This window comes from Nicotiana tomentosiformis, chromosome 6 (assembly GCF_000390325.3).
Source record: "Nicotiana tomentosiformis chromosome 6, ASM39032v3, whole genome shotgun sequence".
NCBI classification, from domain to species: Eukaryota; Viridiplantae; Streptophyta; class Magnoliopsida; order Solanales; family Solanaceae; genus Nicotiana; species Nicotiana tomentosiformis.
The window spans coordinates 45,445,731-45,465,222 of record NC_090817.1 but is presented as its reverse complement, the minus strand read 5'-3'; the positions used below and the strand labels follow the sequence as shown (position 1 = coordinate 45,465,222).

General features: G+C 39.5%; 1 protein-coding gene across 5 annotated transcripts in view; it reads right to left on the bottom strand.

Moving 5' to 3' along the window:
• The window catches only part of LOC104105578 (U-box domain-containing protein 35), a 46,992-nt gene extending 35,145 nt beyond the window's left edge, over positions 1 to 11,847 (bottom strand). The window contains exons 1-5 of one of the 5 annotated variants that reach the window (XM_070177318.1): positions 11,406 to 11,847; positions 10,921 to 11,012; positions 10,683 to 10,804; positions 10,403 to 10,591; positions 9,621 to 9,872 (exon numbers count right to left, since the gene is read on the bottom strand). In XM_070177318.1, the coding sequence (XP_070033419.1) occupies positions 9,621 to 9,872; positions 10,403 to 10,591; positions 10,683 to 10,804; positions 10,921 to 11,012; positions 11,406 to 11,595 (845 nt within the window). In that variant the 5' untranslated portion in view covers positions 11,596 to 11,847. Of the gene's footprint in view, positions 1 to 9,535; positions 9,873 to 10,402; positions 10,592 to 10,682; positions 10,805 to 10,920; positions 11,013 to 11,405 lie in introns of all 5 variants that reach the window. The other 4 variants (XM_018773947.3, XM_070177317.1, XM_070177320.1 and 1 more) reach the window with 4 other exon arrangements.
• Positions 11,848 to 19,492: the final 7,645 nt, after the last annotated feature.

The window sequence follows — 19,492 nt, the reverse complement described above, 5'->3', positions numbered from 1 at the left end:
GTCACAAATTTTTCTCTCTACTCAAAAAGAAGAACAATTTCGCCTGGACCCCGGAATGCCAACATGCATTAGAGGAAATGAAGCGATACCTATCTAGCCCACCACTGCTTCACACTCCAAAGGCAGACGAGAAACTTTTCTTGTACTTGGCAGTATCGAAAATCGCGGTAAGTGGTGTCCTAGTTCGAGAAGCGCAAGGTACGCAATTTCCCGTTTATTATGTAAGTCGAACCTTAGGGAAAGCAGAAACTAGATACCCACACTTAGAGAAATTGGCACTTACACTGATAAGCGTCTCTAGAAAGTTAAGACCATACTTTCAATGTCACCCCATATGCGTATTAACCACTTACCCACTTCGTAATATTTTGCACAAGCCCGAACTATCAGGCCGATTGGTCAAATGGGCCATTGAACTCAGTGGGTACGATATCGAATATAAACCCCAGACGGCCATCAACTCTCAAATTTTAGCGGACTTCGTTGCCAATTTTACACCAACCCTCGTACCCGAAGTCGAAAAGGAACTCTTGTTGAAATCGGGTACATCATCGGGGGTATGGACCCTTTTCACAGACGGGGCTTCGAACGAGAAGGGGTCCGGGATAGGCCTCGTCTTAAAGCTGCCTACGAGTAGCACTATTAGGCAATCTATCAAAACTACTGGGTTGACTAATAACGAGGTTGAGTATGAGGCCATGATTGCAGCTCTCGAGCTAGCTAAAAGCTTGGGAGCAGAAGTTCGAGTAAACACAACCTTCGAAGTTCGAGAGGATAGAATGCAATGGTATTTGGACAAACTACAGGTAACTTTGCACCGTTTCAAAGAATGGACTTTACAGCATATACCTCGAGAAAAAAACAGTGAGGCCGATGCACTTGCAAATTTGGGATCATCGGTCGAGGAAGATGAGATCAGCTCGGGGATTGTCGTTCAACTCTCGAGATCCGTGATCGAGGAAGGTCATGCCGAGATAAATTCTACAAGCTTAACCTAGGCTTGGAGGAATAAGTACATTGAATACTTGGAGAACGAAAAACTCCCATCGGACCCTAAAAATTCGAGGGCCCTACGAACCAAAGCTGCTCGATTCATATTGACTGCAGATGGAACATTATACCGTAGGATATTCGATGGACCATTGGTAGTATGCTTAGGTCCAGGAGACACAGACTACATCCTACGTGAGATTCACGAGGGTACTTGTGGAAATCATTCCGGTGACGATTCATTAGTACGAAAAATATTCATAGAAGGATATTATCGAATTGATATGGACAAAGATGGAAAGGAGTTTGTTCGAAAATATGACAAATGTCAAAGGTTTGCACTGATGATCCATCAACCCGGAGAGCAACTTTACTCAGTCCTATCCCCATGGCCATTCATGAAATTGGGAATGGATATCGTCGGCCCTCTGCCATCGGCCCCAGGTAAAACTAAATTCATTTTATTTATGATTGACTATTTCTCTAAATGGGTTAAAGCACAGGCGTTCAAGAAAGTAAGAGAGAAAGAGGTTATAGACTTCATCTGGGATCATATCGTATGTTGATTTAGGATACCCGCCGAAATAGTGTGTGACAATGGCAAACAATATATCGGCAGCAAAGTGACAAAATTCCTCGAAGACCACAAAATAAAAAGGATATTATCGACACCGTATCACCCTAGTGGGAACGGATAGGCCGAATCAAAGAACAAGACTATCATTCAAAACCTAAAGAAAAGGTTGAATGGCGCTAAGGGAAAATAGAGAGAAATCCTACTCGAAGTTCTTTGGGCATATCGAACAACATCAAAATCCAGTACGGGGGAAACCCCGTTCTCCTTAGTATATGGCTCCAAAGCTTCGATTCCAGTCAAAGTCGGGGAACCAAGTGCCAAGTTTCGATATACAACAGAAGAGTCAAATCACGAGGCTATGAATACTAGCCTCGAATTATTGGATGAAAATAGAGAAGCTGCTCTCGTCCAATTGGCCGCCCAAAAGCAGTAGATCGAAAGATACTATAATCGAAGAACCAATCTTCGCCATTTTAAAATCGGGGACTTAGTGCTAAGGAAAGTCACCCTCAGCACACGAAATCCAAATGAAGGAAAACTGGGTCCAAACTGGGAAGGACCGTATCAGGTACTCGAAAACGTCGGTAAAGGATCCTACAAGCTCGGTATTATAAACGTCAAACAACTACCAAGCAATTGGAACGTGTCACACCTAAAACGATACTACTGCTAAGGTACGACCCTCCCATGTTCGTTTATATTTTGAAACTAACCCTTGCAGAAGTTCAATCAGGAACAAGGATGGATCATTCAACACGAAGCCTTAGGTCTGAAAGCACGCGTTGCACACTTTTTCCCTTAGACCGGTTTTATCCCAAATGGGTTTTTCGGCAAGATTTTTAATGAGGCAACCATTGATCGTGCTAACTTAGAGCAATTTAACAGTATCCAAGGCCTCTTTACAATCAACCTCGAATACTGGTAGGGCATTACCCTCAAATATATCAAGTTCGATGCAAGAAAGTTACTTCATAACAACAGGGTTCCGATAGGAAGAATTGTAAGAGCCAAATGGTCAAAACGAACCATGCTCGTGTAGACTGCTCGATCCCTGGTACAAAATATAAACATATGTATAACGACATGAAAAGAAACTTCTCCATATCTCATGTCTCACAACCCATCCTCTATTTCATGATCTATTACGCAAACATGCTCAAGTGCCGACCATTACCCCAAAAATCGGGGACTGTCACTTTACCATTAAGCCTATGGGCTACATTACTTTGAGTTCGAATCACTCACTCGACTAATAAAGCCTACGGGCTACATCATTTCGAGTTCGAGCAGGCACTCACTCGACTACTAAGTCTATAGGCTACTCTTATTTTGAGTTCGAGATATCACTCACTCAATCATTAAGTCTACGGGCTACATTACTTCGATTTCGAGCACTCACTCACTCGACAACTAATCCTACAAGCTACTCTTATTTTGAGTTCGAGAAATCACTCACTCAACCATTAAGCCTACGGGCTACATTACTTCGAGTTTGAGCAAGCACTCACTCGACTACTAAGCCTATGCGCTACTCTTATTTTGAGTTCGAGAAATCACTCACTCAACCATTAAGCCTAAGGGTTGTTTTTTATTTGCCTTCGAGCAATCACTTACTCATTCTCTAAGCCTACGTGCTACATTACTTCGAGTTTGAATCACTCACTCGACTAAATTAGCCTACGGGCTACTCTTATTTTGAGTTCAAGAAATCACTCACTCAACCATTAAGCCTACGGGCTACATTACTTCGAGTTCGAGCAAGCACCCACTCGACTACTAAGCCTACGGGCTACACTTATTTTGAGTTCGAGAAATCACTCACTCAACCATTAAGCCTAAGGGCTATTTTTTATTCGAGTTCGAGCAATCACTTACTCGATCTCTAAGCCTACGTGCTACATTACTTCGAGTTCAAATCACTCACTCGACTAAATTAGCCTACAGGATATATTACTTCGAGTTCAAGCAAGCACTCACTCGACTACTAAGCCTATGGGCTACTTTTATTTTAAGTTCGAGAAATCACTCACTCAACCTTTAAGCCTACATGCTACATTACTTCGAGTTTGAGCAAACACTCACTCGACTACTAAGCCTACGAGCTACTCTTATTTTGAGTTCGAGAAATCACTCACTCAACCATTAAGCCTAAGGGCTATTTTTTATTCGAATTCGAGCAATCACTTACTCGATCTCTAAGCCTACGGGCTACATTACTTCGAGTTCGAATAACTCACTCGACTAAATTAGCCTACGAGCTACATCACTTCGAGTTCGAGCAAGTACTCACTCGACTACTAAGTCTACGGGCTACTCTTATTTTGAGTTAGAGAAATCACTCACTCAACCATTAAGCCTACGGGCTACATTACTTCGAATTCGAGAAAGCACTCACTTGACTACTAAGCCTACGGGCTACTCTTATTTTGAGTTCGAGAAATCACTCACTTAACCATTAAGCCTACGAGCTATATTACTTCGAGTTTGAGCAAGCACTCACTCGACTACTAAGCCTACGGGCTACTCTTAGTTTGAGTTCGAGAAATCACTCACTCAACCATTAAGCCTACTGGCTATATTACTTCTAGTTCGAGCAAGCACTCACTCGACTACTAAGCCTACGGGCTACTCTTATTTTGAGTTCGAGAAATCACTCACTCAACCATCGACGTCGAGCTCTTTAGCCCTTTTTATTTCTTCGGTGAGATCGAAACCTAGAGCATGGATCTCCTCGAGATCGGCATTTAGCAAGTTCAGCAACCCAATGTGCTCAAGTGTTAGCGGTCTTAGCCGCCTCTCTTGCATGTACATGAGCAGCTTCAGTATCGGCCTGATAGACGGCCACGAATGCATCCACATTAGCGTTTGCTTTTTCGGCATCATATTTGGACTTGGCAAGTTCGGAGGCCAACCGAGCCTCGAGCTCCTTTATTTTTCTTGATTGAACCAAGATCTTCTACTTCATGCCTTGAAGTTGATTTTTGGCCGATGATAATTGGGCTCGAGCAGTTTCTTTTTCTGCGGCAAGACGGTCCATACCAGCTTTCCATCCCAAGGACTCCGCCCTTATCATATCGACTTCCTCACGAAGCTTCCCAATCACCTCAAGCTTCTGCTGCAGCTGTGAGATCCAAATAATAGCCACCATTCCAGGATCGAGCCCATGGGTTTTTAAGATTATTATTACCTGCTCGGTCAGGTCGGTCTGGTCTTGATAAGCCTTGGCCAACTCAGCTCGGAGGTCTTTGATTTCTTCTTCCCTTTGACCGAAGAGGAGTCTAAGGGCGTTCCTATCCTCCGTGACCCGTCGGAGGTCAGCCTCGTACCGACGTAGCTCAGCCTGAGACCGAGAACATACTTCTCGATGAACCGCTGCGATCTACGTTAGAAAGAAGAAAAGAAGTTTGAGAAGAATAGCAAACATAAAAGTAATATCAACGAAGGGAGTTAAAGCTTATCCGATTCAAAGCTTGTTGCACTTCACAGAAAAGGCCCAACACATTACTAGGGCCAGCAACATCCTCGACCCTAGTAAACAAATCATAGAAAGGATCCTTCCCTTCATGAGACCGGTTTATCTCGAGGGCCCCCAAAGCTTGGGCTTCCCGAATCGCCCCTTCGGAAAAAGCAGGGAGATTTGGCGAGTCTCCGATTACTACTGCCCCAAGCGACTCGCTTGGGGCGTTCTCCTTAGTTTGGAGAGCTTCAGGACCGGCCCCTTCTGATATACCCACCGTTTGTTGACTTCGGTGGGAACCATCCTCGATCTCTAACGATTCGGGGACTCTGCCCGAACCTTCCTCCGATATCTCCTCAGTCCGAGGCGGAGCTTATAAATCACCATCGATTCAGCTGCCTTTGGGGCATCAATGGTTTTCTTCACTCGGGCTACCAGCACGGACCTGTCGTTTTCTTCTTCTTCTTCTTCGTCTTTATCCCTTAGACGCAAGACTGATTCTATGGTCAAAGGGATGATATTCTTTCTCGCCTTACGAGCCATCCCCGTCTTTGGTTTTGGATCTTTGGAAGCGGAGGCCCTTTTTCTCTTATTATCCTTCACCGGTTTTGGGATAGAGGCCGAAGCCTCTTCCTCGACGGACGGGTGCCTCAAAACCGCATCTTTGCCCAGGCCTACATACTAGAAAATTGATTTAAGTATATGGAGAGCATCTCGTTCGAATTACCAAAGATACGAGAAAGAGGCTTACCATGATTTTTGGCCTCCCATCGGCCCTTTGACAAATCACGCCATGAGCGCTCGGCATATGTAGAGGTCGAAGCTAGACCTCATACCCAGTTCTTGAGGTTAGGAACTGCACTGGGAATCCAAGGAACCGCTGCATCACAAAAGGGGGATATCGGTGAGGAAGAAATGAAGGGGCAAAATAGTAGGAGATAACAACAGAATTACACTTACACTTCATGTTCCACTCCTCGAAAAATGGCATCTTTTTAGACGGAATCAGATCCGAAGTCTTCACTCGAACGAACATGCCCATCTAGCCTCGATCCTTGTCCTCGTCTATGCTCGAGAACAAAACCTTGGTTGCCCAGCGCTGAGGCTTTATTAACCTGCCTCTAAAGAGGCGAGGGCAGTACAATCGAATAAGATGGTCGAGGGTGAAAGGCATCCCCTCGATTTTGTTCACGAAGAAACGAATCAAAATAATGATCCGTCAAGAAGAAGGATGGATCTGGCCTAGGGTTATTTGGTATTGACGGCAGAAATTAATAATAATAGGGTCGAGAGGACCTAACATGAAAGGGTAAGTATACATGCTTAAAAACCATTTCACGTGAGTGGTGATATCTTCTTCAGGAGACGGGATTACTATTTCTTTGTTCTCCCAATTACAATCTTTTCTTATCTGTTCAAGGTACCCCTCGGTTATCGAACACATATACCTCGATACTGGCTCACATCGGCCGGGAACCGACGAGCCTTTGTCGACCTTAAAATCAGAGGTAAGAACACACGCCCCAGGAATGCACTCCTCAGGCCGTGGCTCCACCGGTGTTTTGTCGGCGGCAGACCGTGAAGAAGAAGCTTTTTCTATTTGAGGAATGATTTTTGATGTTTTCGCCATTTTGGATTTAAAGATCAAAAATAGAAGGAGGTAACAAAGATTTGGTGTTTTTGAAGAAAGATTTTGGAGATTGAAGATGTAAAAGTGATAAATGGTAAAAGGAGGGGATATTTATAGATTGAGCAATGGTGGTTCAATATCAGTGGTGGCCGACCACCGTCTCACACGCATTTAATGCCTTGGTAAACTAAACCGATGGGATAGCTATCGCGTACGTCATGATCGAGCTCGATGCAAACGTCAGCGTGTATGTGATCGAGCCGTTGGGAAATCATATCGTTTCTCGCCACATCCTTCCCGAGAAACGAGGAGACTATCTGTATACGGTCAAAATCGTTTTCAACCTTCATAAGATTGGTGAAGATGGACCGAAGAGCATCTTCATAATATCGAGGTGAGATTTGAAGAAGGCGCGAACACGCTTCGAGTTTCGGAGTCAGATTAAATACCGAGCTCGACGTCATTATCGAGCTCGAGTCCAAATCGAACTATACTAAGAAGCAGCAGAATCGAGCTTAAGAACCAGAGGCCAACCAATACCGAACTCAGGTAAATACCGGACCCCGAGTCGGCGTCGAGCTCAAACTCGCATCGAGCTCTAAAACCAATACCGACCAATACATTGTCCGATCAAGATCGAGCTCATGGACAAGAGCTGTTACAGCCGCACTAAGGGAGAGAATCTCGACGGGAATTAGGGAAAAGCTGATTTATCATGGGTCCCCACTATATATTTTTAATTATATCTAAAGTAGAATCCCCCCACTATAAAAGGGATGACTATATTTCAGTAAATGATCAAGTTTGGCATACATTGTAACTGAGATATCGTACACTCCCATATTGAAGAGTTATCCTTTTTTTTAGTTTCATAGATTGATTCATATTGCTTAATCCATAAATCATCATCTTTTCAACTTTGCTTATTTTTCATTCTCTACAGTCAACATTCGATATTTTTATTTACTCTTACGATTTGTGTCAAGTTGTACCACATACCCTTAGAACTACGTACAAATTCAACTCTATCCGTTTTTCGGGTAAACAAGGTGTATGTTGTCTTCATCACAATCATCAACAACATTAAGAAAACTTCTGGAAAAATGATCAAACTCAACGTCGACATTGGTGGTCAAATAAAAACAGCATATGATCACCTAGGTAGCACTAACCAAAAGATGCACCCTTGGCATTCGACGAAGAATACTCAAGGACAAAAAACCAACAAGCAGAGAAGAGACTCAAGAAAGAAGCTCAAAAGATTGCGTCTGAGAAAGGAAAAGTTGCAGAGTAGTAGAGCAGTCAAAGACATCAGCATCGCCTTATTTATTAGAAGAGTGGCAGACCGACATGGCAGTCCAAATTGGACTAGTGATCATACTCCCCCAATGATTCCTTGAACTATCCGATGACTTGGAAGAACCTGAAGGATATCTAAAATGGCGACGCAAAATAGAATACCCTAGCATACGAAATAACGAAACCTGCAATGATCATGTTTAGGAAGCTATCTCGTATAACCCAACAGTTGAAGCCCTTGCAGCATTAATGAAAACGGCCACTCAACACCATGCGGATCAACAGTTTTAAGAAGGTTGCCAAAACCAAGACTGATCTAATTCTAACCAGCCGCAAGATGAAAAATTTCACGGGAGAGTAGGAGTCCTGATTGCCGAAATCTTTGTGGGCTGTAAGACAACCAATATGGAAGTATTTATCATATACGTCAAACTTGCTTACTATGTCCTCTTAGGGAGAGACTTAAAAACCCTTCCTCCTTGCACCAGAAACTGATTTTCTTGAGAGTGAACCAAGTGCAAATTATCCCAACTAACAAGAACATACCAGGTGACATCTACATGGTGGAAATCGTATTTTACTCCTCACATATGGTCCTGATAGGCCAGAAGGTTAATTATGAATTGTAGGTGTCTTGACCATGTGCTATAACACATCTCAGGGGTTCGCGATCCACCACCACGCTGACCCACCATCTATCAATCACTTAGATGGTTGACAATGGTGAGAAAATTGTCAAAGACATCCTCCATCAGCAAATTATCATTATGTTCACCCAACTTAAGGATCCAAACTATCCCCTACCGTGTATAAATTAAAGGGCAATATTATTTGCTAGAGTAGTTGACTATCACCCAGCTTTTAAGCCTATGATCCACTTATTAAAGTCAACCTTGCTAAGGAAGAAGATTCTATGCCTACCAAAATCAATGACCTAATAAGCGAACGTGAAAAAGTCAAATCTGAAAATTAGTCAAACACTTTCCAGACTGCTTTGCCTCGAATTACATCTAAATGCCTAAACTTATTTCAAGAATCGATAGAATTATCAATGGCATTAATAATGGATTCAGGCCACAAGGAAACCTGCAAGAAAATATAACCTTGATGATCTACCTCATGTGAAGCAAGTGATGGAATATTTGTTGAAAGCTGAGTTCACTAAACCAGCAAAGTATGTAGAATGTCAATTGACAAAGTCATCATGGTTTACTAGCTAGAAGATTACTAAATCCAAGATCTGCATCGTCTTATCACAAAATTGGTAGTTGTATGCAACTGAAGATTTGGACTATTTCTAGATCAAGTCCAACTAATTTCACCTGCAACAAGTTGGGATTTGAAGTAGGGGTCTCCAAGTTATTACTCCTACATCTCAACCACTCAACTATTTGCTGAGGGTACTTATACTAATATATGAACACATTTTCGTTTTCCTTATTCATGATAATCACCAACTCTTTGTCCCCAACCCTCTGCTACTATCGGATACTTTTAATCTGAATTTTTCTTATAGAAACATTCTCTCTAGGAAAATATTTCATATCATACTTAACACAGCTGAAAGAAGTTTAAAACTTACAATTTTATCTGAGGACAATGAGTTTTCTTCACATTTCTGTTCGGATAGTAGAAAGTCATATGCGGAGTCAAGATGATCAACCAACCTTGTAGGACTAAAACCAGACAACTTTGATCCAATGAAACTCGTAGGGTGATCACCACTTTTGCTGTCGATGAAATTCAAAGATTTTGAAGGACGACGAGGATGAAATTCACATCCTAAATTATCATAGCAATCCAGGAATACACTATCCGTGCTCAGTCTATCCGAACCTGGAAATGAGTGCTCGGCTTTTGGCACATTAAGCTCATCTGATATCTTGTTTGTTGATGTACTAAGCCTTGAAAACGGTGACCTGTTTCCATGCATATGGGAGGTGTCATGACTAAATGTGGCTATCTTCTTGAAAAGTTACTAAAGTACCAAGCCAAAAAAAGGAGGAAATATTGGGAAATTAACACTTAGAACTCTGTATTACATCTGACCTTGAATTTTTGTGACAGAAATTTGAAAAAGAGTTGTCAAATACTTGAATTTAACTGATTCTCTTTTTTCTTATACCAGATTTGTATTTTTGAGGTCATTCAACCAATATTCTAGCTAGTGCATGGAATGTTACAGCCTTAATTTCTAGCTTCTCAGCAGTGAACCTCAAATTCTACAGCCACATGCTACTAAAATTTCATATTTTGTGATCAAATACAAAGCTATTAAATCAATAGTATATCTGTAGCACAAAGATGAGAAACACAAATTTAGCAAAACAATATGCAAACAGCAAAGAACAAATGCTTACTAGACCCTAATTACCCTGAAAAAACTTAAAATGTGATAAGAAGTGACATGCAAATATGACCCTGAAAAACGTGTATAATTTACACTTACATGAAACTAGTTGCATCAAAGTTGGAATTGCGTTGTGGAATTTGTATGCTAGGAATTGAGGATCTCTTTTTCAACGGGTGAGAAGCCAATCTTGCAGAACTGATCTTTCCTTTGGCAACTATGTAAATATTGCAAAAGCTCGGTGCCTTTTTCAGTACAATATTTGCAACATCACTTTTAGTGAAAAGTCTGTCATTAAAGTTCATGTGACTATCAATTCGCAGTTACTAATTTTTAATTCTAACGTACTTTTGCACAGATATAAAAAGAAAAAAAGTACCTTGAAATCCCATTCTTTGATGGACAACCAAGTACCAAATTTTGAACTCTATATAGTGAAACATAGTCAATGAGAGCCTTAGCAATGTCATGACCTTCAAGTGTGATTAGGTCATATGCTACCTGAAAATTCGTGTAAAAGAATGTTATAAATTTTTACTTTCATTTTCTAAATCTTATTGTCGCTGCAACAATTAGCAAAGGAAAATCATGATAAAGGTATAAATTGGTTTTCTTACTTCTTTGAAAGAACAAAAGACTCGAAAAGGAAGAAACAAATCTGTACATTGGTTGTTTGGATCTTGTCCAATTGATGAATCATTGCCTCCTACTGCAAAAGAAAAGAAACACCAAATATAATTAAGCGTAAAACAAGAACACACGATGATACTACATAAAAAGAAATAAATAATTCTGATTACAAAACCAATTTAACTATCAAGAAACATATACCAATAAATCTAAAAAAGCAAAGTTTCATTCTTCTTCTTTTTTTTTTTTTTTTTTTAAAACTTTGTTTGCTAATTATTAAAACTGAAACATGCTTATCTGAAGGTACCATGTTCTCATCATATAAACAGACTATGCTGGAATGGTTGCTATGCGATCAGTTTTAGTTGTTTGTAATAACCAACTTTTAATTTCCTCGTAATGCAATTACTTTCCGTTTCTAAGCAAAAAAAAGAAAAGAAAAATCATATATAAACATTCATTATGACATTACGTATACCATTGTGATATGACGTTGGGGATGGAGGCGTTGATGTATTTTGAGGAACATGGAGTAACGTGACCTTTTGGCCTTTTGCAATTACATTCTCAGTAGCCCATCTAAGTGCATATTGGCTTCCTTTATTTTTATCAATGGCCACAGCTACCAATCTTTCTTCATGCAAGCCTTGAGGACTCACCATATTCCCACCTAAAAAAAAAGGTTTATTTGGATGGAGATAACGTGATTATCAATATCAAGATTTCAACAGGGAATAATTTTCCCAACATCAATCTGGAAGGAGAAACCCTAGCTATCGTCTTCTGTTTCCTTTTTCTAGTTTTGGTCAAAATCGACGTAGAAAACATTAGGAAACACATAATGGTCGTCAAGAATTCACTAAACCATTTCCTGATTACAAGGATGACCATTCTTGAACTTTTTCAAATGTTGACGAGTAAGAACCAAAAGACGATAAAGAAAGATAATGTCTATACTTGTTGGAATTTAATAGTAGTAAAGCTTTTGCATGACATTGATTTCCAAAAAGACAAAAAACCACCAATTTAGAAGGCTTTTAATTTTTATTTTTTCATTGGAAGGCTTTTAATAGTGCAGAAGAAATTCATCATAATTGGAAAAGCATATTAAAATTGACCTCTTTTCATTTTTTGAATTGGACAAAGAGCCCTTTAATAAACGGTCAACATGAGCTGGTCACACCCATTCTTTAAAAGGCAATAGTGAAATTGAAAAAGAAAAGATTATCTGATAATAGTATATACCATTGATAAATTCAATTTAACTCCCCTAATCTTTTGAGGTAATGAAATAAAACTTCATTAATATTATTGCATGAATTAAAAAGACCCACTAAATAAACATCATCTATGATCTCAAAACTTTAGAATTATATCAATATCACCTATATAAACTATTTTAAAATTTAAACATGTGAAATTTTATTTTTAAAATTAATGGTTGAAGAGATGTTTTCAAATATAAAACAGAAAAATAAGTAAACGTCACTTGAAAATTTAAAAAAAATAAAATTGCAAACAATGCGTAAGTGCAATTTTAATGCTAGCAATTATACAAGTAACAAAGTAAAGGAGTTGAAACTCTAGTAAAAATCCCATGCATAAAGCAAAATGAAACCTTGAAAATAAAATAAAAAAATAGCATAGAGTTTTATTTTGTATCAATATTGTTTAATAAATTATAAATTATTAACAGGCATTTGTTACTCTACATACTACTTGACGATTATTTATCTTTTGAAAATTTCGACGGTGACTATATCACAACCAAATTCTAGAGGCCAGAGACTGTTACTTGGTCATTGACCCATGAAGCGAACCATTTGCCTCTATAGCTCTCTCGAAACAAAAAAGAAAAATTACGTATCATATCACCAACTTGGTGCAACCTTTCTAATATCGCATCAAGTATCAACTTATGTTTCTGACGCCACATGCAGCATCAGAAAAAAAAAAGAAAGTGAAAGAGGTGACTTCTCCAAGTTAGTAAGCAATGATCGGTTCCCATGACATAATTTGGGATAACGCTGGTATATTTAAAAGCGATATACAAGCTGTAACGGTTCCGTCTGTCATTTTGTGTATTTGAACTCAGTTTCCTTATTTGATATTTTCTGTATGTTTCTTTATTGTTTTGTGACTTACCGGAATAGTTGGTTTCGCGAAAGTTTTGGAGTGAATTGGAATACTTAGTTCCAAGGTTGGAAACTTAGGTTATAAGAGTTGATTGAGGTTTGACTTTTGGGTGAACAACCCCGAATTGGTATTTTGATGGTTACAATAGGCTTGTATTGTGATTTTAGACTTTGGCGTATGTCCGTATTTGGATTTGGAGGTTCCTAGGTTGATTTAGCTCTATTTGACAAAAGTTAAAAATTTGAAGATTTGGAAGGTTCATAGGCTTACACTACAACATTTTAGGCGTATGACCACCCCGGAAAAGTGTGGCCTAAACTAGTAAAAAATGTGCCCTTTGATCAAAGGCCACACTTTTCGACTTTAGGCAATGCTTTATTGGGGGTGGCCAAAACTTGCGTAACCTTTGACCTAAGGGCACGCTTTTCAACTGTTGCCTTACAAGCCACGCTTAAACGCGTGACCTATTAGATAACAAAGACAATGTTTACTACACCCCATATGGTTACACTTTTGTACATTACAGCTACACTCTGAAAGCATGGCCTTTGTTACCTTTATAGGCCACACTTGTTAACTGTGGCTTCTAAAGGAATACTTACAAAGCGTAATCTTTTCTTATATACATGGTAGACGTACATTACTAGAAATTCGGTAAAAACCGACTAAAAAAACAATCAAAGTTGGTCGGTAATGGCCAATAACCGACCAAAACGCGACCATTTACGTGTGGACGGTATTTTAGGGGTCGGAAAGGAATACCGACCAAAGTTGGTCGGGAATCACCGACCAACTTTGGTCGGTCAATTAAATTCAAAAAAGAAAAATATTGCCAAAAAAAAAACAAAATCGACCAAAGTTGGTCGGTATTTTAATTATGTAATCAAAAGATTTACCATCTGGAAATCGAACTGGGGTCTGTACTGTGGCAGGATACTATTCTACCACTAGACCATTGGTGTATTTTATTTTAAGACTGTCTTTTATTTGATTTATACTCTTTAATTATATTTTCGCACGAAAATAACCGACCAAAGTTGGTCGATTTTATTAAAAAGTAAAATTACCGACCAAAGTTGATCGGTTTTTTAAATGATCGGCCGAATTAACCAATCAATTTTGGTCGGTTTTTTTAATATTAATTTTTATTTATTTTAATTGAAAAACCGACCAAAGTTGGTCGGTTTCTTGAAAAATAAATTTCGCGGGACTCAAAACTAGTTTCCTGCATTTTTGCGCTAAAGAAAACCGACCAAAGTTGGTCGGTTTCGTAAAAAAAAAAATTTTAAAAAAATATTTTGAAAAATCGACCAACTTTGGTCGGTTTTTTGGTCGGTCAACCTTGGTCGATTTTTGCCGAATTTCTAGTAGTGGTACAAATATATGGCCACACTTTTAAAGCGTGGCAATCTTGCCTAGGGTATACAATTTATATTTTAATTTTATTAAAATCTACATTTTGCATATATCCTGTAATCACAGTTATTTCAAGCATATGTTCCAGGAGTTGGTTTTGATGTTATCGGGTTTAGATTATTGTTCTGGGAGTTGAAATGGGATCGTTTTGTCATTTGGGACTTATGTACAAATTTGGAGTTATTCCTCAAACATTGTTCAAATAGCTCATAAAAAGGGTACAAATATAAGAAACATCATAGCATGAAGCTTAGAAATCAATTTGAGGCATATGATAGTTTAAGCACTACCGCAAGCATAATTAATACCCTGGTTCATGCACACGGCTCAACCCCACACATATGCACCACCCATAGCCCGTAGCTATCACAAATAACTCAGGCAACTAGTGCCTCAACCAAGTTTAGGTAATATACTTAACTCAAACAAGCCAAAGCCATACCTAAAAAATGCCTCCCCACGCGGATCGACATTTGAACGGCTCGAAACTAGCCAAAAGCAACTCAAAAACATCAAACCATAGGAGTCAAACCCAAACAATAAAGGTCGAATCTTTAATCAAATACTCAAAGTCAACCAAAAATTCAACCCGGGACCGCACCACGAAACCCAACAAAAGTCGCAAATTCTGATCACTTCATCGAATACGAGTCTAAATATACAAGTTTCATCTAAATCCGGCTTCAAATCGACCTCTAAATCCATAAATTTCATCCTTTTACGTTTTAGAGATACAACCCCCAAATCTCCAATCAAAACATTAATTACTTCACAAATAAACTTGTGTAATAATGTAAAAAATACAAGAAATTGAAGTTAGATACTGACCCCCATGCCAAAACGAGAAGAACACCGCAAAAATCACCTCAAACGGAGCTCTAGAACTCAAGATATGGTTAAAATACTAAATGAACGCAATGTGATTTTTAATACACAACGATTTCCACTTTCGCGGCCAAAAACTCGCACCTGTGGTCTGCCAGCTTTCATTTCCGCACTTGCGGATCATTTTGCGCACCCGCGGGTTCGCAGGTGCGGACCCCACTTCACATATGCGGAGCACTAGCACCATATATCCTCTCAGACACTAAAATGGGCATAACTCCATCATACGATGTCCGAATTCGATAATTCTTTTTTGCTATGGTTTTGTAATTATGATATGGGTCTAATGGTTCAATAAAAATAGAATTTAGAGATCATTTGCTTAATGTGGTACCATTTATGCTGAAAGAAACGACATGAAACATCAAATACGAGCGCAACACAACCCAAACCTATCCAAAACTCAGTGGAATCCGACCAAACATTGCGGACAAGTCCAAAATTATCATACAAGCATGTTCAAAATTTCAAATCGTGATTCCAAGTTCGTTAAATCCAATATTTGATCGTGGTCAACTTAAATTCTTAAACTTAACTTATATGCAGTGCAAGTGTCTGAATCACTCTTAGACACTTCGGATCGTAACCAAACTTTGCACACAAGTCCCAAATGACAAAATGCAGCTATTCCAACTTCCAGAACAACAATCTGAATCCGATACTATCAAAGTCAACTCTCGGTCAAACTTATGAACTTTTCAAACCTTCAAATTGACAACTTTCGCCAATTAGAGCCTAAACCTTCTAGAAATATCCAAATACAAATCCGGACATGTCTAAGTCCAAAATCACCATTCGAACCTAACGGAACCATCAAAACTTCAATCCGAGGTCAAATACACAAAATTCAACCTTGGTAAACTCTTCCAACTTAAAGCTTCTAAAATGAGAATCATTCTTCCAAGTCAATCCCGAACCACTCAAAAACCAAAACCGACCATACATGCAAGTCATAGTATATCATATGAAGCTATTCAAGACCTCAAACAACGAAACATAATGTAAATTCTCAAAACGATCGGTCGGGTCGTTGCAATCACCCCCACTTAAACATACGTTCGTCCTCGAACGTGCCAAGAGTCGTTCCAAAGCCATTAGATCATTGTATAACCTTACCATACACATACTCATGGGTGATCCCACATCACCCCTAATACATGTAAGTCCGACAACACAACCTAACTGAAGATCCTTTCTTTAACCTTAGTCCATAAACCTTAGAACCTAATCCCCAACATCCGAGGTTCATTATAAGACTTGATTCTAACATATATACATTGTATGAGTCTAAACAAGCTTTATCAAGCCATAACCATATTCCAAATATAATCACATGATATACCACATAACTCAGATACTCGTAGCAATAACTTTCGACCACAATAGCTGCCCAATAACAAACCCGATAATAGAACCTTGTTTTGAACCTTCGTACACTACCAAGGATGAAAGAAACAGGTTGAAACTCATAGCCACTCATCAGATCAACAAGTCGTGGAGCTCTCTCGCCCGCCAAGAACTATATCCAAATTCTGAGCTAACTAATGACATTATTCTTCCAAACATAACTTAATCAAATCTAATAGTACTCATTTCCAATCCACTAGCCTCATCTCATCGAGTACAAACTGCTCGACCAACACGCCACACCAATACCACCTAGATCCACGTACCATGCAATCTGTGCGTTAAGCAAGCAACAACTCAAATGTGACCAATGATGAAAGAAGAATCAAATGAGAGAACTGTCTCGCAAGCTCAGCCAATGAACCCATCTCACAGAGGGGAAAAAAGAATATGAAGTAAGCGTAAAGGATCATATGCCAACATAACTTTACGACGACGCGAAACCCGGTCTAAACATACCGGTCCATATGGATTACCCATTGCTCAAATTCGCATACTCATAAAACACATGTATAATAATGGCAAGCATGCAAAGTGCATGACCATAACCATGGACAAATGGATAACACAATATATCACAGACAGGAAGACCATAACTAAGGCTTAATCCACAATCCAACACTCTAAGAGCCATCTCGCTCGAATTTTGCCCTAGGCCCAAATGGAACTGCATGATTTGTGTAAATAGCCAACAGTCTCACAACCCATCATAGCATAAGAGAGTAACATATGGAACATCTCAGAACCTGAATAAGGTCAACTCTAGACGATGACACACTCCAATAATGGTTGTGCTGAGTAAATCAACCCGATCCGACATAGAACACATATTCTCGTTAGGCCTGCCAATGGGCCCCCAAACCAATTCCAATCATCAAAAATAGATAAATAACATTCCAAAAGTCCACAGTAACCTATTCATAACACATACCATCAGTTGTCTAACTCTTAACATACTTTCACCATCCACAACCATGGAACAATCTACCTCTGATAACTCCTAGTCTCCAAATCCCAAGAATATAAGAATCTCCACATTCGAACCCAACTCCACCACTCAAATAACTGACACATCCCTCATATACAATCATTTCACGGGAAATACTTCCATAGATCTCCCGTGCCACGTAGAAAAAGTTTGAACGTTAGTAGTCAACAATTAGGCGATTAACGTAATACCAGCCAAACGTCCGCAAGTCAAAATACCACGCGCCTTCAGAATTGCACACCCTTCCCAGGTGATACCAAATAATGTTTGCATCCTTCTAAACATCTGAAATGGTCCATGCTGCCTAGAACTCATGACCTTTCCTTCGAAACTGAACCATAAACTTGTACATGCAAATTTCAATTCCACACGACGTACCGCATCTATCATGCCATCATAGGAAAACACAAAAATCCCATTATCAACTTTGAATCACAAGTAGGTTAGACACCCCATCAACCAGGAACCTTCTACTTGACCCAATGCAGTAGAAAATCATAACACGCAACAAACTTCCCATCCATCCGTCCCAAGCCGTGGTTGAAACCATTGAGAACTCTTCGAAACTCGTTTGCACGTAACCAAGCCATCATAACTGAATCCCTCTAACTCAACCAAGTCACATAGATCACGCAACCTAAGAGTATCACCACAAAACACCTATAAAGCCCCGCCACACCAAAAGAACAAAAGAAACTGATCATTTCTATTACTATGTTGATCTAAACCACTACCAAGCTGACTGATTTCTTTTAGTTCCTTTAAACTTGCCTTCAAGTTAACACTTTTCCTTGCCAATACACTACAATCATAACTCAAAGCTCACCCCAAGAGATACTAGCATAAAACCATGTCGTCATAAGGCCCATAAGCCACTGTACTCCCTCTTAAGCACCCAATAGTACCGCAACCGAGATATCCACTCAGAAGAGACCTTCTATGAATTTGAAGCTATTTCTTTAACCTTTATAACACTGAAATGTAGGATCACTAATGATATAGAACTATCGCAAGTCTCAACACCACCCAATACAAATATCAGATCTTAGCCATTAGTAACTCTCGAAAATCCTCAAATACCATATATGAATCTTGAACTCATTAGAACCTTCTCGAGAGTCATCTGCTCTACTCAAATCTCCACTGCGCCACCAATATGAGCTGAACGACTTGTGCTCCATTATCACACAAACACCTAAAGAAGTTACCCCACCCTTAAGCAATCAAGTAAATCCATTCACCTTGCACACTATATCTACCATGAATAACAAACCTGAATCATTTCAAGATTCCCTTATGCCCATGGAATACAATACATCATGCATCTAGCCTTTTCCTTCCTCGCACTAACCTCGAAGTTAGCTCCCTTTAGGTCTTTACTGATCCATAAGTACGCCTCAATCCAAAACTAATATAACACATGGCCACATGATCCAATCATCGATAGCAGACTCCCCCACTTAGCCCGAAGCCATATAATACAACATCTGATAACCCACAACACCCTTACTCCATAATTGCCATGATCTCACACTATAATTTAACTAAATCCTTCATAAACTCATGTATCCCTAATTATAAGATGCCTCAAATCATCCACTAAGCACATATTCATCCTCGTGACAATCGTACGAACCCCCCTTAAGCAATTTGAACTCTAAGTGTAGCACATACACATCCTACTGGGTAGAAAGAAAACTCTTCACAGAAATACCACCAGGATCACA